The sequence below is a fragment of the Salvia miltiorrhiza genome, chromosome 4 (genome assembly GCF_028751815.1).
Source record: "Salvia miltiorrhiza cultivar Shanhuang (shh) chromosome 4, IMPLAD_Smil_shh, whole genome shotgun sequence".
In the NCBI taxonomy this organism is placed as follows: Eukaryota; Viridiplantae; Streptophyta; class Magnoliopsida; order Lamiales; family Lamiaceae; genus Salvia; species Salvia miltiorrhiza.
The window spans coordinates 53,933,478-53,953,208 of NC_080390.1; the positions used below are offsets into that span (position 1 = coordinate 53,933,478).

General features: G+C 38.5%; 2 protein-coding genes and 1 non-coding gene across 3 annotated transcripts; 1 reads left to right on the forward strand and 2 right to left on the reverse strand.

The window, feature by feature from the left end:
• The first annotated feature begins 834 nt into the window (after positions 1 to 834).
• Positions 835 to 3,698, forward strand: LOC131020695 (protein BRI1-5 ENHANCED 1-like). Its single transcript, XM_057949683.1, has 4 exons — positions 835 to 979; positions 1,973 to 2,479; positions 2,567 to 2,774; positions 3,474 to 3,698. The coding sequence occupies exons 1-4, from the start codon at positions 844 to 846 to the stop codon at positions 3,613 to 3,615; spliced, it is 993 nt and encodes a 330-aa protein (XP_057805666.1). The 5' UTR covers positions 835 to 843; the 3' UTR covers positions 3,616 to 3,698.
• Positions 3,699 to 6,608: 2,910 nt separating this feature from the next.
• On the reverse strand, positions 6,609 to 7,817 carry LOC131023624 (putative B3 domain-containing protein REM15). Its single transcript, XM_057953166.1, has 3 exons — positions 7,764 to 7,817; positions 7,321 to 7,683; positions 6,609 to 6,803 (listed from the first exon to the last, which is right to left on the reverse strand). The coding sequence occupies exons 1-3, from the start codon at positions 7,815 to 7,817 to the stop codon at positions 6,609 to 6,611; spliced, it is 612 nt and encodes a 203-aa protein (XP_057809149.1).
• A 7,779-nt stretch (positions 7,818 to 15,596) lies between these two features.
• LOC131023988 (small nucleolar RNA R71) lies at positions 15,597 to 15,703 on the reverse strand. Its single transcript, XR_009101586.1, has one exon. It is a non-coding gene; the product is annotated as a small nucleolar RNA R71 (small nucleolar RNA).
• Positions 15,704 to 19,731: the final 4,028 nt, after the last annotated feature.

The following is a 19,731-nucleotide window of genomic DNA, read 5'->3' on the forward strand; positions in this document are numbered from 1 at the left end:
ATCTCTCTCTCTCTCTCTAATTTTACTGAAGAAATTAATACAAGTGTTTGGCCGAAGATTCAAAGTGTTTTTCACTCGCTCATTCGTTGTTTCTGCATTAGGTTCATCAATACTTCACCATTATTTTATGATTAATTAATCGGGAGTATTATACTAGACGATGAAGCACAGTCTGTTGGTAAGACACTTCCCCTCCAACCAATAGGTCGGGGGTTCGAGTCACCCTAGGAGCTAGAGTGTGAGTGAATTTTTTCCTTTCTTTGGTTGTAACAATTTAAATAAAAAAAATCGGGAGTATTATACTACATACTCCACACTTAATATATTCTATTTTGAATTTTACATATTCATTTATATCAAATATGAAAGCCAAATGTATTAATTTCTCTACTTGCTTACGTTCACACCTCGTACTATCAGAAATTGCATCTCTAAAGACCGAAAACGACCAGATAATGGTCGCGAAAAAAGACGGACCTAACAACCTGAAAATTTGTACTAATTATTTTCTTGTGTATTAATCTTCATATTAATTTAATTAGTTTTGCAGAACTTGGCCAACGCTACTACTTTTTCATCATAAATTTTTCAATTATTTTATTGTGAGCAAATGACTTTGGACGTATCTTATTACTTGTACGCAAAATGAAAATTGAAGGAAATATTGTTGGAATTGAATAATTTATGGGTCCACACTAACAACATGATTAGCTAAATCACATCTGTTGTGCATGAGTTTATTGCCAGCAGAATTGAAATACTTATGCCCATTGCAAACTATAAATTGACAAGTAATTTGTTAATTATAATTAAGAAATTAATCCATATCTATGTTGTGGTGAGATGGAAAACAAAAATATAGAGAAAGGGAAAGTGTGTGTAAGTGGTGGAAATGGGTATGTTGGATCTTGGTTGGTTATGAGACTTCTTCAGCATGGTTATTCTGTCAACACAACTGTTAGATCTAAATCTAATACAGGTCTGTATTTTTTATCAACTTTCATATTTTCCCCCATAGTTTAATTAAATAAATAGTTTTTCAATTGCTTGCGTATATAATATTGATTTGAGTGAGAAATGAGAACTGATTTTGAGTTCCAAAACTAATTTTTAAGCCACAAGGATAATCAAGAAAATGTATTTTAATGTATCTTAAACTAGGCTAATACGTTATGGATATATAATATTCTCTTTGTCCACAAAAAATAATCAATTTTTGTAATTTTGAAATGTGTGTAAAAAAAATTAGGTCATTTTCATTTTTGGAAATTCTCTATCACATGGTGAGCCACTTTCTCCCCTCACAGTACATTTAATTATCATTATTAGCATTACTTTTTAAGTGGGATCCGTTTATCCACTCACAATACACTCAATTATTTTTATTAAAACTAAAATTTGTATCGTCTAACTCCTTCCAGAACTATTTTTTTTTTTTTGTGAACGGAGGAGCATGTTTATATTCAACTAGTAAAACAAAGCACTTTTATTATCAAAAATGATTATTACTCCTAGTTGCATTCATATATTATGCCTCATCTCGATCCCAGTCCCACTATTACTATTACTCAAAAGTTGTAGGACTCCCATGCCTTATGATATAATTAACGTAAATATCATTTTTACCTAATAAATACAAATAAAATTTTAAATAATTATTGCACCCTAATTAGATAAGTGAATCCTAGGTAATAATTTTTTTTTTAAAGCAGCTAGTTTTTATCTTTAAAATACTCATTCCGTCTCATAAAAACATGCATAGTTTGGGACAACACGAGTTTTAAGCAATCATGTAAAGTGTAGTATGAGTGAAGAAATGGTCTCACATTGATTGTGATGTTTAATGAGAGAATTATTACTATATATGCATATTTTTATGGGATGAACGAAACAGAAAAACTACGCGTATTTTTATGGGAACGAGGGGGTATAAAATATGGTTATCTTCATAACTATTAAATCCATGCAACAGAAGTAGGGTTTCTCACAGATCTACCAGGCGCACAAGAAAGTCTTAAAATTTTCGAAGCCGATCTCAATCAACCACACAGTTTCCGAGCAGCCATCGAAGGCTGCGTCGGAGTATTTCTCGTCGCTCATCAAATGCACAACGATACAACCAACCGCGACGATGAAACCTCCACTACTTCCACACTAGCCATTCTGCAGGCTTGCCTCGACGCCAAAACAGTCAAACGAGTCGTCTACACCTCATCCGCCGCCGCCGCCATCTTCGCCGGCAACGCCACCGCCGTCGTCGACGAGGACTCCTGGTCCGATCTCGACCTCGCGCGCAGATCATCGCCACCCGCCGTGGCCTCCTACGCGGCCGCCAAGACTCTGACGGAGAAAGCCGCCTTGGAATTCGCGGAGAGGCACGGGCTGCCGCTCGTCACCCTGCTCCCGACCTTCATACACGGCCCCTTCGTCGGCCGCCGCTGCCCCGCCTCCGTCTACGCGCTCATGTCCATGTTCTTCGGTGATTAATTAATTTAATTAGGGTTTCGAATTTGCAAATCACGTGATTTTTGTACCAAACGTTATGCAAATTTTGATCCAATTGCAGGTGATGACGTGGATCCGTACAAGTATGTAGCAGGTTGGAGTGATGTGGTGCACGTGGATGACGTGGCGAGTGCGCACGTTTTCCTCATGGAGTGTGCTGATGCGAAAGGGAGATACATTTGTTCAGCTGTAGAAACTACCGTTGGGGAATTGTATCAACTGCTTTGTAACAGATACCCACACTATCAAATACCGCCTCCAGCGAACTGGTAAGTAAAATAAATACTCCGAATTTTGATTCGCACGGTGATTTTTTAGTTCGAATTTATGATTATTATAAAACTAGTGTTCAATTTATCGTTCGAATCAAAATTCTCAGTCACTCTTCCGATTAGAAATACAAATATATCGAATTCAAATAGCCAAAATTAAGTCGGATTATCATATATACATAGCTCAACTCGTCATGTGTCTGGATGTATAAAACTCAATCGGATGATCAATCTAATTTGATCGAAAAATTTGACTCGGGCTGTAAACTAAACAATAGAGATGAATACATGCTATTTTTGTAAATAAATTACTTTATCTACTTTTGTCTTATCTCTATTCTCATTTACTTTATCTTCGTTTACTTTTCTATTATTCACTCTATTTATCTATTCATTTACTTTATCTTTATTTATTTTATTTCATTACAAAAAAATTTATACCACTGACATGAGACTTGGTAGCTATTATGTGCCTTAAAAATTAGTGACATTTGATGATGTAGCTAATCACTAATAGTTACATTTTCAAACGTCACTAATTTTTACGACACGAATATTAGCTATCAAACTTTATGTCAATAATAAAAACTTTTTTTTGTAGTGTCTATATTTTCTTAATTTGTGTATTTCATTTTTTTTTAGAACGTTATAATTGAGACATAGAGAAAATATGTGATTATATATGCGTTTTTGCAGTTCTTTGGGAGAGATTGGAGGGGGGAGAAGATATCAGATTTCGTCCAAGAAGCTTCTGGAAACAGGGTTCAAGTATAATTATGGGCTCGAAGAAATGTATGATGGAGCTATTGAGTGTTGCAAAAAGCTTGGACTTTTGTAGTTTTGGTACAAGAGAAGTGCCAAGGAAGAATGTGGAACATTATATATATATATATATATATATATATATATATATATATATGATTTAAATGGAATATTATACTATATTTAAGGCTAATAACTTTAATTTGAACTCCAAAAGTTGGGACCATATATATTTTTAACAGTGCGAAACCTTTTGGTCTTGGATCCGGATTAATTTATAGAAGTTAATTCTAAAGTGAAATTATGACTGTTAGATTTAATTACTAAAAGCCAATGAAACCAACCTCTTAGCAAAACAATTCCCTTAACTAAACTAAGATGACGTAATCTATTTTTTTTATAAATTAAAACCAAATAGTTTGTTGACTTAAGAATCTAGCTAATTGAATTATTGATCAGAAACCAATTTCGAAAGCAGTATCACCAAATTTCGAAAACCAATAATTCAGTAGGGAAACAAATTCAGGTCAAAATAACATAAAATAGATTCAACTAATTAGCCGAAGATTTACCGTAAACACTGTTTACTTAAAAAGAAGGTGGATAGCTTAAGGTAAATTTCCAAACGCAACCGAGGAAAAAAAGAAAAAAAAAATAGGAGAATATGTGACTGCGTATGAAATTGTGTTATAGAACAACTGTTATAGCTATGCAGTATCCACTACAAGAAAACACGCAATTAACGACCGAAATTAAGGGCCGTTAATTTTGCGGCCTTAACGACCGATTTACGACCGTTTCACGATCGATTTTTTTTATTTTTTAACGACTGAAAATTCGGTCGCTAATTATTTTTTTAATATTTTAATATTTTATTTTTTTTCTTAACGACCGAATTTTCGGTCGTAAAAATTATTTTTTTATATTTTAATTATTTTTTAAAGTTTAAATATATATATATTTTTTTATTAAATTAATTATTTTTTAAAAAAATATATTTTTTTTTCAAAAAAAATTAAATTTTTTTAACGACCGAATTATTCGGTCGTTAATATTAATTTTTCATTTTTTTTTAATTTTTTTAATATTTTTTAAATAAAAAAAAAATTTTAATTATTTTTTTTAAAGACCGAATTTTTCGGTCGTTAAAATTAATTTTATTTATTTTTTATTTATATTAATTTATTTATTTTATTTATTAGCGACCGAATAATCGGTCGTTAATATTAATTTTTAAATTTTTAAAATTTAAAATTTTGTCATTATTTTTATTTATTTTTATTTTTTGATTATATATATAAATATTTAATTATTTTTTTATTAATTTTCTATTGAGTTATTATTTTTAAATTATAGAGAATATTTTAAAAATGATTGTTATTTTCATAATATTATTCTAAAAAATAGATAATATCGATTATTAATAAAAATGTGATATTATTTGCAAATAATAATAAATTATTAGATTTATTAGATTTATATTATAATAAATTATTAGACTTATTAGATTTTCTAAATTATTAGATTCATTATTTTCAAAATATTAATAATTTTATTATTTTAAAATAATAAAATTATTTTTCAAATATTAATTTTATTAATATTGATTATTTGATTTAATATTGATTTTGTTGTATATTTAATTGTTATTTTTCATACTCAAATTTTCTTTTCTTTTTTTAATTACGATAATATTAATTTTTTATTATTTTAAATTTGATCGTATATTTACCTTCAATGTTTCGCCGGCACCACAAATCTTAGTTATTATCTCGACATATTATAAGGTTATAAATGATTAATGATATTTTATATTGAATTAGAGTTTAAATGAATTAATAGGTACTATATATATCAATAATACAAGTGTTCTGTACTAGTGACTACTCGAAAGGAACTTCAAGGTTAAGCGTGTTTGACTTAGAGCACAAGTAAGATGAGTGACCTACTGGGAAGTTCGTCAAATGGTATGCAATTAAGGTCAAAATACATTGGAAATACACTAAAAATACTTGTGGGATACAAAGATATATAAAAAAAAATTATTTTTTTCGAAAAAAAAATATTTTTTTTATTAATTTTTAACGACCGAAAATTCGGTCGTTAAAAATAAAATTTCGGCCGTTATTTAAAAAAAATAATAATAAATTTTTTATTTATAGTTTTTTTCTCTTTTTAACAACCGAAATTTCGGTCGTTAAATTTAACGACCGAAAAAACGGTCGTTAAATCGGTCGTTAAAAATATTAACGATCGATTTTTGGGTTTTAACGACCGAAATTTCGATCGTTAGAGCCGCATTTTCTTGTAGTGATCATATCATAGCTATGCAGCAGTTAAACAAACAATTCTGATAATATGATATAGAAGGCCACCATGAAATGATCATTTGTTTCGTTATCAAATTAGTTTCTTTCAAAATTAGATAAAACCAGATAAGTGATTGAAAATTACAGTTGAAATAAGCAGAAACTTTTAATATGGGAAGATCAAGTCAAAGCCAACAGAAGAAGGGTTTTCTTAAAATATACTCCCTCCGTCCCGCCCAAGATGCTACATATTCCTTTTTGGGCCGTCCCAACGAAGATGCTACATTTCTATATTTGGCAAAAATAAGGAATTGTAAACACTTAATTAACACTAATTAAGTATTTCTTTATTACATTCTCTCTCCTACTTTATCACTTTATTACCTTCTTTTTCTTACTTTATCACTTTATTACTTTCTCTCTCATACTTTATCATTTTATTATTACACACTTAAAACATTAATCTACAACTCCTTAAATCCCGTGCCAAGAAGCAAATGTAGCGTCTTGGCCGGGACGGAGGGAGTAATTGTAAGTACTCACCTAAAATCTAAACAGAGTGAACCAATACTATGTTCTATATATCACTCTGTTTTCTTTTAGCAGTTTAGCAGCTTAGCCTACCAAATAAAATGAGAATATACGTACATTACATCTGTCAAATTCTATTAGGTAGCAACTTAGCCTACCAAATACCAACGTTGATGATTCATGGCCCTAGACGTACCCTAATGACGTTGGGGTGAAGGAACTGAAAAGATTAAGTTTTGCCGGGAGTAAGGTTGTTGGTTTTGCAGAATGAAACCCAGCCTCCATTGACCATAACCCGTGGAGGCCGCTCCTTCGCCAAGACCAACCGGGCTTCCTCATACTTCCCGCCGCCGGGATAGTACTCCAACCATAGTTTCATTCCCCCACTCAAACCATGCGCCTTCACAAAATCCGTTGGAAGACGCTGAAAAGAAACAATGCCTTTTCTTGAAAATATTGAATGTTGAATTGAGCTCAAAAAACACCCACATATACACGAGTTTAAAATTATTTCAGGCCATTATCTTATGGCGATTTGCAAAAATAGGCCACTATTTTACGGACTTGCAAAAATAGGCCAATTATTTTAGTTTTTTGCATTTTTAGGCCACATTTGAGCTCAATTCTTTTTGGGGTCAAAATGTGGCCCAAAATAGCCTGATTGGGTACATATGTGGCCTAAAAATACCAAAAACTAAAATAATTAGCCTATTTTTGCAAGTCCGAAAAATAGTGGCCTATTTTTGCAAATCGCCCTAAGATTATGGCCTTAAATAATTTTAAACTCTATATACACCCATAAAAGGCGTAAAAGACTAACTAATAAAATGAATAACTTCAGCTAACACTACAATTTTATTTTATATTTTAACACCTTTTAATCAAACACAATCTATACTGATATAAAAATAGTCTTGAATAGGAGAGTGGAGGATCCTTACCATTTTACTATAGTTACTTGGTTTCAACACAAATGGGAAGCGTGGATTCCCCGTAGCTCCGGAATCGGTCTGCTCGCCGCCCTTTGTCGCGCTCGCGCCAATGTCCAACTCCTTCTCCAAGCCCGTGGACAAAAACACGGACACGTCGAATGCAGAGTTTCCCGAGTAGGAAAAGACAAGCGTGTCGGAGATTTGAAGCCCCATGTCTCGACAGAATTTGGCCCATCCTCTCGTGAACAAGTAACCGCCGCCTTCTTCGAGTTTCTCCACCCATACCTTCCATGTAGCGCCACCGCTGATTCTTAGCTCGACTTCTTCCGGCAAGATTTCGTTGTACTTTTCCATGAAAGCTTGAGGCAATCCCTACATGCATTGTACAACATTATCAAACCACAAAAATTTGAAAAAGATAACGAATTGAAAGAGAAAGGGAAAGGAATTACAAAATTGCGATTTAGCTCAAACAAACACTTGCAGAACTTAGGTGTAGAGGCCATGGATGGACTCTGCACAAGGAAGACTTGTAGAAGAATAGAGGGAGAATTTTCTTTTTCTTTCTGTAGACTAAGAAGAGCAAGATTTTGAGAGAGATCGAAATGGAGATATGGAGAGAGAGGGCTCTGGTACATGCTATCACTTATAAGAAGCCAAAGGCAGAGGGAAAAGCAAAATAATTTTTGACTTTTACCTATTTTTGTGAAAGTCTGTAGTTTGAAGGAATTTGTGGCAAAATAAGTATTTCTCGGTGCATTTATTAAAAAAAATACTCACTATGTCCACGAAAGAACTTCCTATATTTCCTTTATGGGACGTCCACAAAAAACTTTCTACCTATTTTTGGACTATACCCCACCACTTATATTTACTTACTTTCCACTTTTTCACAACTCTCAATATTAATTATAACACATTTTCACCACTTTCAATACCCTCAACAACTTTTTCTCCAGTCTCAATACACTCAACAACATTTTTTTTAAAACTCGTGTCACTCCCTCCCCTCCTAGGAAGTTCTTTCATGGACGGAGGGAGTATTTTCAGTGTCAGCTTTTTACTAGTATTTGTAAAGCTATAATTTGGAGGAATTTGTGGTATTAATCGAGTTTTATAGCTTATTAGTGGATATGTTGTATTGTAAATCAGAAGATGAGTAAAAATGGCGTCATTATTGTCTAATATGTATAGAAAAATAATTCTTAGAATTCGGTTGCTTTTTTTTTTTAATTTCATCTATTTTTTTTTTTATCATAATGAACAATTTTTATTTTTCCTATTTTAAAGTGGTTAGTTTTAAAATCACTTTCTAAGCATTTATATCCATTTTTTTTCCCCAAAGACCTACACAAAATCTTCCTCATCCCTAGGTCTTCTCTCTCTCTTCCCTCTCTCTATCTATTTGCAGATTTTGTGTATTCCCTCCCAACACCCTTTTCTTCTTCATTTAATTATTACACCAAAACTTAATTATTTTCCAACAACCTCAAACACTATGGCACTATCTAAGAGTTGAATACTACTCCACTATTTGGGTTGGAATGAGCGAAAATTTTACTTTTTTTATATCGTTATTTAATAATATACTGTCTTATTCAGTACTCCCTTCGTCCACCAATTTATGTCATAGAGGGAAGGGTTATTTATCACTTCCATTAGGACACAAATTGGTTGACGGAGGGAGTTCTATATACTAACTTCTTCATCATTAATCTCACTTCTCACAAAAGATAGTAATCTCACTAGAAAAGTATAATTGAACAAAGTGAAATAAAAAACGAGTGAGAATGTATACAGTGAGAATAAGTTAGGTTTTTAGTTGTCAGGTTTTTTATTTCACTTCTCACAAAATAAGTTACAGTAAGAATGACTATTTTCCTATTTTTGTAAGAAATGAAAATAATGATTAAGTCAATATAAATATACAAAGAAGTTGGTTGTAATGCACGAATAATGTATTTGATTAATATGTTGAAATTTTTGCCCCTTCAAAATTTGGACCTGGTTTGAATGAGTCGAACAATTATCTATGTATTATTAGCTGCTTTTTCTTAGATATATATTGGCTTATTCGTGGATGTATACTGCCTTATTCGTTATTTTACTTTTATACTATAAATTTGAATAAATTAATATTAGTCATAGGATTAGAATATCTAAAGTTCTAAATTCATTCTAATTTTCTCGCCACGTTAGTCACTCTCAGTGAATCGTTACTCTATATATATATGTATATCATAAACATAAGATACCATATTAGTGTGTGTGAGTAAATATATAAAGTGCAAAGAGCTAAGAGAGTTGCGAATTATATTATGATGGATGAAGAAGAAGTGTTGGAGCCTATGAGCCCAAGTGCTCAATACTTGAAGAGCTCTGCGTTATCACTCACAATTTTGGGAGTTTTGGAAATGGAAGTTGATATTGATGATTCCACGCCCATGTCTCTCATCAAAGATGTCTTCTTGCCTATCAACCTTGTTTCTCCTCGATCATGGTACGTTATATACTACGCCGTTTTAATCTTAAATATGATACTCGATTTACTTCACGAGCATCCACAACGCCCTACTCGATCTCCCCGACTCGAGTAAGGGCGAGATCGAGTAGGGCGATGCAACCCCCCCCCCCTACTCGAGTGCTACCCGATAGAACGGGTAAGCACGATGCGCAACACGTACCACAATAAAAAAAAAATTCAAATTCAAATTTCATTCCAATGGCTTTGTCCGATTTTTTTATTTTTTTTTCCTATCTATAAATACCCCTAAACTCCTTCATTCACACAACAACAATTCTTCTCCTTCAATCTTTCAATATTTCCTTCTTTTTCTTCAAAAAATGGCGGAACCGTTGCACAATTCTTCGTCTGATTCATCCAACGATGTAGCTCAAACGATCATAGAAGAGAAACATCCCTGGACCTGATGTCGCGGGTGAGCTTCTGTTTAGCATCTTGAAGATCGAGTATCTCCTGGAGTTCAGCAACGGCTTCGAAGAGCTGACTCTGAGCAATGATTTCTTTGGCAGAAGAGGGGGAGGAGTCTGCCTGAGCAGGTGTTGGGGATTGTGATTGCGAAGACAAGAAGGAAGGCAGAGAGCCTCGAAATGCACTGATCCAATGTGGACGAGACTTCAAACATTTTAGAGGCAAGAGATGCCATTTGAAGGAGAAGAGATTGAGCTCTGGGGAGAGGTGGTAGGAGAGGAAGGAGTGTTGATGAAACGCAGGGAGTCGAGTTTGTGGGTTTTGAGACGAGAATTTAGGTGGGTGAGTGTTATGAAGAGATGGAGAGTTGGGGTTTGGCACAATCTGGTGGGGAATGCTTTGCAGCATTCTCTCAATATAAGAACTCCTGCAAATAAACATGCCATAAAAGAATACCTGCAAGCAATATTAAAGATAGCATAAGCTCATGCTCCCAATTTGGCCAAAGGAAGAAGATAAACAAAAACCAACGATACTCCAACTAATGTCTTCTTGAACTCCATAGACAACATTACCTTATGATCATCAACATAATAGTTATCAAACAGAACATATCCAAATTTGCATCTCTTTTTTTGGCGGGTAAATAAATACATTAAAATAACATAAACATACAAGTTACTAGGAAGCAGGTCAGTCATTAATTTTGAATCTCCTGAGGGTGAAGGCACAAAATATCTCCTCAGCACAATACACAAAGAAAATGTAGTCAACAGAGAAGGAGCATCATAATGAAAATGTAGTCAAGCTTTAGATATAGAAAAAATATTTTTTTCAGAACTAAACCATGAGCTCTACAATCTATACAGCAAGATAATAGAGAAAGTGATAGCAAATCAGATAAAAGGGGCAGCTTCGAGTGTGCCTGACTCCAGAGAGAGATATTCAGAGAGAAAAGAGGATAATTATCATTCATGTACTCTAACTCTGATACAAGAGTCCTGCTATATAGCCAAAAGGGGCGACAAGCCCGTTGCTACTGCAAGTATCAATAACAGAAAAGAGAGAGAACTAGGGGGGGACCAACTATTCAGATCTCTATCTCTAACTCATAACAAAATCCTTGAAATGTGTTGGCAGCGTCTTCTTGCGCGTGGGCTTCCCTTTGTCAGTTGGGCCTTCTTGTTTTGGGCTTGCTTCTCCACCATCACTCCCTTCCACAGCCCTTTCAAGCCCACCTCCATCAGGTCCAGTAGGTGTATCATTCCCTTTTCCTTCGCAAAGAACCTTGTCCACAAGGTTCAAGTTGGGAAACTGGCGTAGAATCTCAGCCTCAGCTTCCCACGTAGCATTCTCAGGGGGTTCCCCTTGCCATTGAACGAGCACCTGCTTCTCGAAACTGGCTGAAGTGAGGATATCACGCGTTCCACAGATGGCTAGAGGATGATGCGTCGGTCGAGAGTCCACCGAATCAGCTGGGAGGGTGCAAATCGGTGGGCAGTCGCTTCCTACAAACGGGCGTAGTTTGGACACATGAAACACCGGATGGATTCGACTGGAATCGGGTAACGCCAAGCGATACGCTACTTTGCCCACTCGAGCGGTGATCACGAATGGTCCGTAATAGCGTTGAGCTAGCTTGGGGGGTCGCCGGCCACGAACAGAAACTTGTCGATAGGGTTGAAGACGCACCAGAACCTTGTCGCCAACCTGGAATTCAAGATCGCGACGATGGCGATTTGCTTGTTGTTTCATACGAAACTGAGCTTGCTGGAGATTTTCCTTCAACTGCTTGAGGAGGGTATCACGCTGCTGGAGTAATTCATCAAGTGCCTGAATTTTGGATGAGCCGGCGGTGTACTTGGGAATCATTTGCGGTTGCCGAGCAAAGAGGGCCTCATAAGGCGTCATGCGGATGCTGTGACAGTAAGAGGTGTTGAGGGAGTACTCTGCCCATCCCAGCTGTGTCACCCAACTGTTAGGCTGCGCTAATGTGAACGAGCGAAGATATTGTTCGACGGTGCGATTAGTAACCTCCGTCTGGCCATCTGTTTGCGGATGGAAAGCCGTGCTATGCTTGAGAGTAGTGCCGCTGAGCTTGAACAACTGCTGCCAAAAAGCACTAAGAAATATCGGATCGCGGTCAGAGATAATTGAAGCAGGGAAACCGTGTAATTTAACCACTATATCCAGAAAGAGAGCGGCTGTTTTAGCTGCTGTGAAACCTGTAGGAAGTGGTCCAAAATGAGAAAATTTAGACAATCGATCAACCACCACCAAGATCACTGTGAAGCCTTTGCTAGGGGGAAGTCCAGTGATAAAATCCATCATGACGTCTTCCCAGACTGCACTCGGGATTGGGAGTGGTTGCAATAGCCCGGCCGGGGGAAGGGTGGAGTACTTTGTTTGTTGGCAGGTGACGCATGCCGCAACAAAATCCTTAACAGCAGAGTGCATTCGGGGCCAATAGAAGGAGGATGCCAGCCTGACTAAGGTCCTTTTTACCCCTCCGTGTCCTGCCATGGGAGTGGCATGAGCCTCGTGTAGGAGACGGGGAATGAGCTGCGAGGATTGACTAACATATAGTCGATGCTTAAATCGGAGAATCCCATCTGCGAGTGAATAAACTGAACCCAATTCACCCAACAAGAATCGGCGGTTAAGCTCCCGAAGGTCAGCATAAGTCGAGTTCTCTTGTCGAAGAATTTCTAGTACCTCGGAGATCGGCGAACTCTGAATGGCGTACGCGTGAACAGGGGATTCATCGGCCTCCATAGGATCTTTCCCAGGACGTCGGGAGAGAGCGTCAGCAGCCAAATTCGAAGCACCCGAGCGGTATTCCACACGAAAGTGAAACCCCAATAACTTGCGAACAAACTTCTGCTGTTCCGGAGTTTGGATTGTCTGTTGTAGAAGCTCCCTGATACTCTGCTGGTCGGTCCTAACGATGAAAAACCGCCCAAGCAAGTATTGGCGCCACTTATGCACCGACTCTACGATGGCGAGTAACTCCTTGGTATAAACCGACGCGGCCTGCAGGCGGGAGCATAGTTTCTTGCTGAAATACGCAATGGGTTGTTCCCCTTGCATCAATACCGCTCCAATCCCTGTATCCGAGGCGTCCGACTCAACGATGAAAGAAATAGAGAAGTGACAAACATGGATTTCATACCTCAATATCACACGAATTGTTGTCATTTTTCCCCATGAATAGATTGCATATATGTGTTTGTATCCCAATTTTGAGTATTTATGTTTTGATTGCTTGGTATAGTTTTTGAGTATTTTCAGGGCAAATCAAGAGTTGATTGGAGAATTGTGAGAGCATAGGATCGAAGTACGTCTCGAGAGGAATCCATGAGCGTGAACGGCGCCCGAATCGGAGCTCGGACGAGGGAGAACGGGGCCGACAAAGTCAGCCGCGCACAGAGGCCGCGGCCGCGGTCACGCGTCCGTGGGGAAGGTATCGCCCGCGGTCACCACCCGCGGCCGCGGGGTGGGACCGCGGGCTAGGTGCTCAAATCCAGGGGTGTACCGCGGTCACCACCCGCGGCCGCGGGCTGGGACCGCGGGTCCCCCCCACGGTCACCACCCGCGGACGCGGGGCGGGACCGCGGGTTCCCTGAGTTTTGCCCACGTTTGAGCACCACGGGCGCGGGCCATGACCGCGGGAAAAGAGCGGAGTCGCGTTTTTCAGCCCTTAAACCCCATTTTTTCCCCTTTTTCTCTCATTATTCTTCTTCTCCATCACTCATCTTCCCCAACACTCCACACACTAAACCCTAGCCTCCTTTAACACACCCATCTACCATTGAAGACCATTGAAGAGAAGAGAAGGAAGAAGAAGCTCATAAATTGGATTTGTCATTTCTTACTCTCTCTTTCATTATGTACAACTTTAACTTTGATTTATTGTGTTTGAACATGTTAGGCTAAATTTCTCTTTGATTTGGGGATTAGGCTAGATGATTATTGTAATGGATTGATTATTTATGCTCAATATAAATCTTGTTTGTTCATTTGCACATTATCTTTTCAAACCCTTGATTTATTTCTTGTATGGATTGTTGGCCACATTCTATGCATTTCTAATTTGCACTTTGAATCGGGAGAGGATAATTGCAATAGATAAGGTGTTTGAAACATATCAATTCGATAACCGGGAGGTTGAGAGTTGGGTGAGAGTATGTCGATCTTTGTGTGCTTTTGGGAGTTATAGGTTAGAAGTTGACCGGGGACGGCAACTATGACCCGTAATCTACCGCTCTAGTCGTCCGGGAGGGGGCTAGAACTAGTTGGGAGATCACTCTAGATAATTAGGATTGTCAAGATTAATATTGAGCTATAATTGAAGTCTTTTGCTTAATCATCGATGCCTAGTCCCTAAATCATCTTAATCATCATATTAATCCACTTTGCTTATTTGGTTTTATTTGTCTTTGCATTTGTTAAGTAATTAGTAGATAATCAAACCAATCACTCCATCGTTTAGTCTAAATAGCTATAGCATAATGACTTAGGATAATCACTAGATTGAACTACTAATCCTTGTGGGATACGACCTTGCTTCCATATATTACAACTACCCGTATACTTGCGGCGTGGTGAAAATAATAGCGAACAAGTTTTTGGCGCCGTTGCCGGGGATTAGTTTAGTTTCTTTGCTTGTGATATTTTGCTTCATTGTGCTTAACTACTTTAGACATTTTACTTGCTTTAATTTTTGTTTTCTATTTTAAGATTGTGTTTTGACTTCTTGTTCTTGTTGGTTGATAGGTAGTGTATGAACACAAGATCTAAGGGTGCACCTCTTATACCTATAAACCTTGAGGTTGAAGCTTTTTGTCGACACAACAAAGCAAGAACAAGAAGAGATAGAGAGTTGGAGGAAGCTATGGCGGAAAATCACGACTTAATCCGTCAACTTCAAATGCAATTAGAAGCCATGCAAGGGCAAATCAATGAGCAAGAAGCTCTAAGAAATGCACCTCCACCACCACCTATTAGCAATATGTTCCAACCCATTGTCCAACAAGGAGGAGTGCATGCCCCGAGAATCAACGCCACCAATTTTGAGCTCAAGCCGGCCCTCATAAATATGGTACAACAAAACCAATTCGCCGGTCTTTCCCAAGATGACCCGAATGGACATCTTGGAAACTTCTTGGAGATATGCGGCACCATCAAGATAAATGGAGTCCCGGAGGATGCCATTCGACTTCGACTCTTCCCCTTTTCGCTAAGGGGCATGGCCAAGACATGGTACCAATCTTTAGAGGGTGGTTCTATCACTACATGGGAGAACATGGCTCAAAAGTTTCTCAACAAGTTCTACCCTCCGGGTAGAACCATGAAGATGAAGAAGGACATAGTCCAATTTCACCAATTTGATGGAGAATCCTTCTACGAAGCTTGGGAGAGATTCAAAGAGATGCTAAGGAAGTGCCCTAACCATGGTTTAGATCAAAACACAATCATTTGTGTATTCTACACCGGGTGTAGTGGTGAGATGCAAAGAGACATGAATGCATCGGCCAATGGAGCATTGTTGGAGAAAAGCCACGCGGAGGCCGCTCACATCATAGAGAACTTGGCCACCAATTGCCATCAATTCCCAACGGAGAGGATCATCTTGAAGAAGGTGGCGGCTACAACAAGCTCGGATCCGATAGCTCTTTTGACGGCTCAATTGACCGCCATGAATAGCAAGATTGATGCTATATCAATGTCAAGGGTAGAGCCCGTGGTTGAAGAACAAACTAGCTTCGAGGATGTGAACTACATCAACAACAACAACAACCGAGGCTATGCGAACTTCCGGCCCCAACAACAAGGTGGCTACCAAGGGCAAGGGCAATACACTCAAGGATTCCAACCTAACCGCCACCCTAACCTCTCCTATAGCAATCCAAACAATTTCTTGCAACCACCGCCCGGATTTGCGGTGAGCCATGGCATGATCAAGGAAGAGAAGAAGCTCAACCTTGAAGAAATATTGATGAAGTTCATGACCACGACTCAAGCTCACATGACAAGAACGGATGAGAAGTTAGAGGCTCAAGCCAAGCAATTGAAAATGCTTGAGATACAAGTGGGACAAATTGCCGAGTCTATAAACAATCAACGCCAACAAGGGCAATTCCCAAGCAACACAATCGTGAATCCCAAGGAGCATTGCAAGGCCATTGCTCTAAGGAGTGGGACAACATATGAAGAGCCCAAGATGCCCGACGAAGAAGATAGAAGTGGTGTTGTGGTTGGAGTTGGAGATGGCAACCCTTCCAAGGAACAAGGAGATAGAGGAAAGAAGAAGGAGGTGTACGTGGCTCCACCACCTTATTGCCCACCAATCCCTTTTCCTCAAAGACATCAAAAGAAGAATGTGGAGAATGAATTCTCCAAGTTTCTTGAGATTTTTCGAAAGGTGCACATCAACATTCCACTTATTGAAGCTTTGAAACAAATGTCCTCCTATGCAAAGTTCCTAAAGGAGGTCATATCAAACAAGAGGAAGATGGGAGAGAATGAGACGGTCAATCTAACCGAAGAATGTAGTGCCGTTCTCCAAAGAAAAATCCCCACCAAGATCAAGGACCCCGGGGGCTTCACAATCCCTTGTGATATTGGGAATGATCGTTTTGGGAAAGCTTTGTGTGATTTGGGAGCAAGTATAAATTTGATGCCGCTCTCAATCTTCAACAAGCTAGAGATTGGCACCATCAAGCCAACCACAATTGCCCTTCAAATGGCAGATCGTTCCGTTTCCTATCCAAAGGGGATAGTAGAAGATGTCCTAGTGAAAGTCAACAATTTCATTTTCCCGGTGGACTTTGTTGTTTTGGACATGGTGGAAGACAAAGATGTGCCTTTGATTCTGGGGCGCCCTTTCTTGGCAACGGGGAGAGCCCTCATTGATGTTGCTAAGGGCGAACTCACCCTTAGAGTGAATGACGAGAGCTTCACATTTTCAATCCACAAGGCTCTCAAGTACAAGGAGGAAGAAGAAAAGAGGGTTGGTGAATGCAAGATGATGCAAGTGATAGAGTCTTGCATCAACATGGATGAGTACCACACCTACAACAATCCAATGGACACTTGCCTCCTAAACCCTCTATTCTCTTTTGTTGATAATGATGAGTTTAATGCTTCTAACTTATTTATTGAGGCTAATGAAATGAACTTTGTGCAGAAAATTTCACAAGGAGAGGCATGTTTCTTGGACTTGAGAAATGGAGAGCCGAAAGATGAAGGAGTGGAGAAGAAGACTCCCAGCTTGGAGTTAAAACCTCTCCCCGAACACTTGAAATACGCCTTCCTTGGTGAGGATGAGGCGTATCCGGTAATTGTATCATCCTACCTTTCTCCTCATGAGCTTGATCAATTGCTAAATGTTTTGAGGAAGTATAGGTCCGCTATAGGATGGTCAATTTCCGATTTAAAAGGGATTAGCCCATCCATTTGCATGCATAGGATTTTGATGGAAGATGATTTTAAACCTAGGAGGCAAGGCCAAAGACGGTTAAACCCTATTATGCAAGAAGTAGTAAGAAAAGAAGTTCTCAAATTGCTAGATGCGGGAATTATTTTTGCTATTTCGGATAGTGAGTGGGTTAGTCCCACTCAAGTTGTTGCTAAAAAGGGGGGGATAACCGTCATAAAAGATGAGCATAATGAGCTAATTGCAACTAGGTTAGTAAATGGATGGAGGATGTGTATTGACTATAGGATGTTGAACACAGCTACTCGAAAAGATCACTTTCCTCTTCCTTTTATTGACCAAATGCTTGATAGGTTGGCGGGGTATGAATTTTATTGTTTTCTTGATGGGTACTCCGGGTATAATCAAATCATGATTGCCCCGGAGGACCAAGAAAAGACCGCTTTCACTTGTCCTTATGGCATTTTTGCTTATAGACGCATTCCATTTGGTCTTTGCAATGCCCCCGCTACTTTTCAACGATGCATGATGGCCATTTTCCATGATTTAATTGAAAATGTAATGGAAGTTTTTATGGATGACTTTTCTATCTTTGGCAATTCTTTTGATCATTGTCTCCATAATCTATCTATTGTGTTGCAAAGGTGTGAGGAAACTAACCTTGTATTGAATTGGGAAAAATGTCATTTTATGGTTAGGGATGGAATTGTGCTTGGGCACAAGGTCTCCAAAGCCGGATTGGAGGTGGATCGAGCAAAGATAGTGGCCATTGAGAAGCTTCCACCACCATCCAATGAGAAAGCCGTGAGAAGCTTCCTTGGACATGCCGGGTTCTATCGAAGATTCATCCAAGATTTCTCAAAGATCACCAAACCCTTATGTCACCTTCTTGAAAAAGATGCAAAGTTCAACTTTGATGAAGATTGTTTGGTGGCCTTTGAAAAACTCAAAAAGGCTTTAGTGAGTGCTCCCATCTTGATCACACCGGATTGGTCACAACCGTTTGAGCTCATGTGTGACGCAAGCGACATCGCCGTCGGGGCCGTGTTGGGGCAAAAGAAAGACAAGCTATTTAGAGTCATCTACTACGCTAGTAGGACTCTAGATAAGGCTCAATCAAACTACACCGTCACTGAAAAGGAACTTTTGGCGGTTGTGTATGCCTTCGACAAATTTCGCTCCTACCTCATTGGCACAAAATCTATTGTTCACACCGACCATGCGGCCATCCGATATTTATTTGAGAAGAAAGATGCCAAGCCGAGGTTGATAAGGTGGATCCTCCTCCTTCAAGAGTTTAATATTGAAATCCGAGATAGGAGAGGATGTGAAAATGTTGTGGCGGATCACCTTTCAAGACTTGAGAATCCCGTGGAAGGGGAAAATGCCGATGTGCCCATCAATGAGAATTTTCCCGATGAGCAAATCTTGCAAGTCAAGACCCACACCCCATGGTATGCGGACTACGTCAACTATCTTGCATCCGGCATTCATCCACCACCCGAGTTGAATCGTTACCAAAGAAAAAAATTCTTTCATGATGTGAAATTCTTCTTATGGGATGAGCCGTTCTTGTATCGACGATGTGCCGACACCATCATCCGGCGGTGTGTACCCGAAGAGGAATGGGGAGCTATTATGAGGGAGTGTCATTCTTCCCCTAGTGGAGGGCACTTTGGCACCAACCGAACCGCTTTTAAGGTGCTTCAAAGTGGCTTCTATTGGCCAACTATTTTCAAGGATTGCCACTCATTTATTTTGAGTTGTGATCAATGCCAAAGAATGGGAGGAATATCAAAGAAGCACGAGATGCCCCTTAACAATGTGATTGAAGTTGAGCTCTTTGACGTATGGGGCATAGACTTTATGGGCCCATTCCCAATGTCTTTCGGCTTCCAATACATTTTGTTGGCCGTGGAGTATGTTTCAAGATGGGTGGAAGCAATTCCTACTCAAACCAATGACTCCAAAGTGGTGATCAAGTTCCTTCAAAAGAATATTTTGACAAGGCATGGAATTCCAAGGGCCTTGATAAGCGATGGAGGATCCC

Excerpts from the sequence above, each read along its gene's own strand:
- LOC131023624 (XM_057953166.1), bottom strand. The coding sequence starts at position 7,817 with ATGGCCTCTACACCTAAGTTCTGCAAGTGTTTGTTTGAGCTAAATCGC. Across the intron at positions 7,684-7,763 it reads TTGAGCTAAATCGCAATTTT|GGATTGCCTCAAGCTTTCAT; the intron begins GTAATTCCTTTC and ends CAATGCATGTAG. Across the intron at positions 6,804-7,320 it reads CAAGTAACTATAGTAAAATG|CGTCTTCCAACGGATTTTGT; the intron begins GTAAGGATCCTC and ends GTTTCTTTTCAG.
- LOC131020695 (XM_057949683.1), top strand. The coding sequence starts at position 844 with ATGGAAAACAAAAATATAGAGAAAGGGAAAGTGTGTGTAAGTGGTGGA. Across the intron at positions 980-1,972 it reads TAGATCTAAATCTAATACAG|AAGTAGGGTTTCTCACAGAT; the intron begins GTCTGTATTTTT and ends TCCATGCAACAG. Across the intron at positions 2,480-2,566 it reads GCTCATGTCCATGTTCTTCG|GTGATGACGTGGATCCGTAC; the intron begins GTGATTAATTAA and ends ATCCAATTGCAG.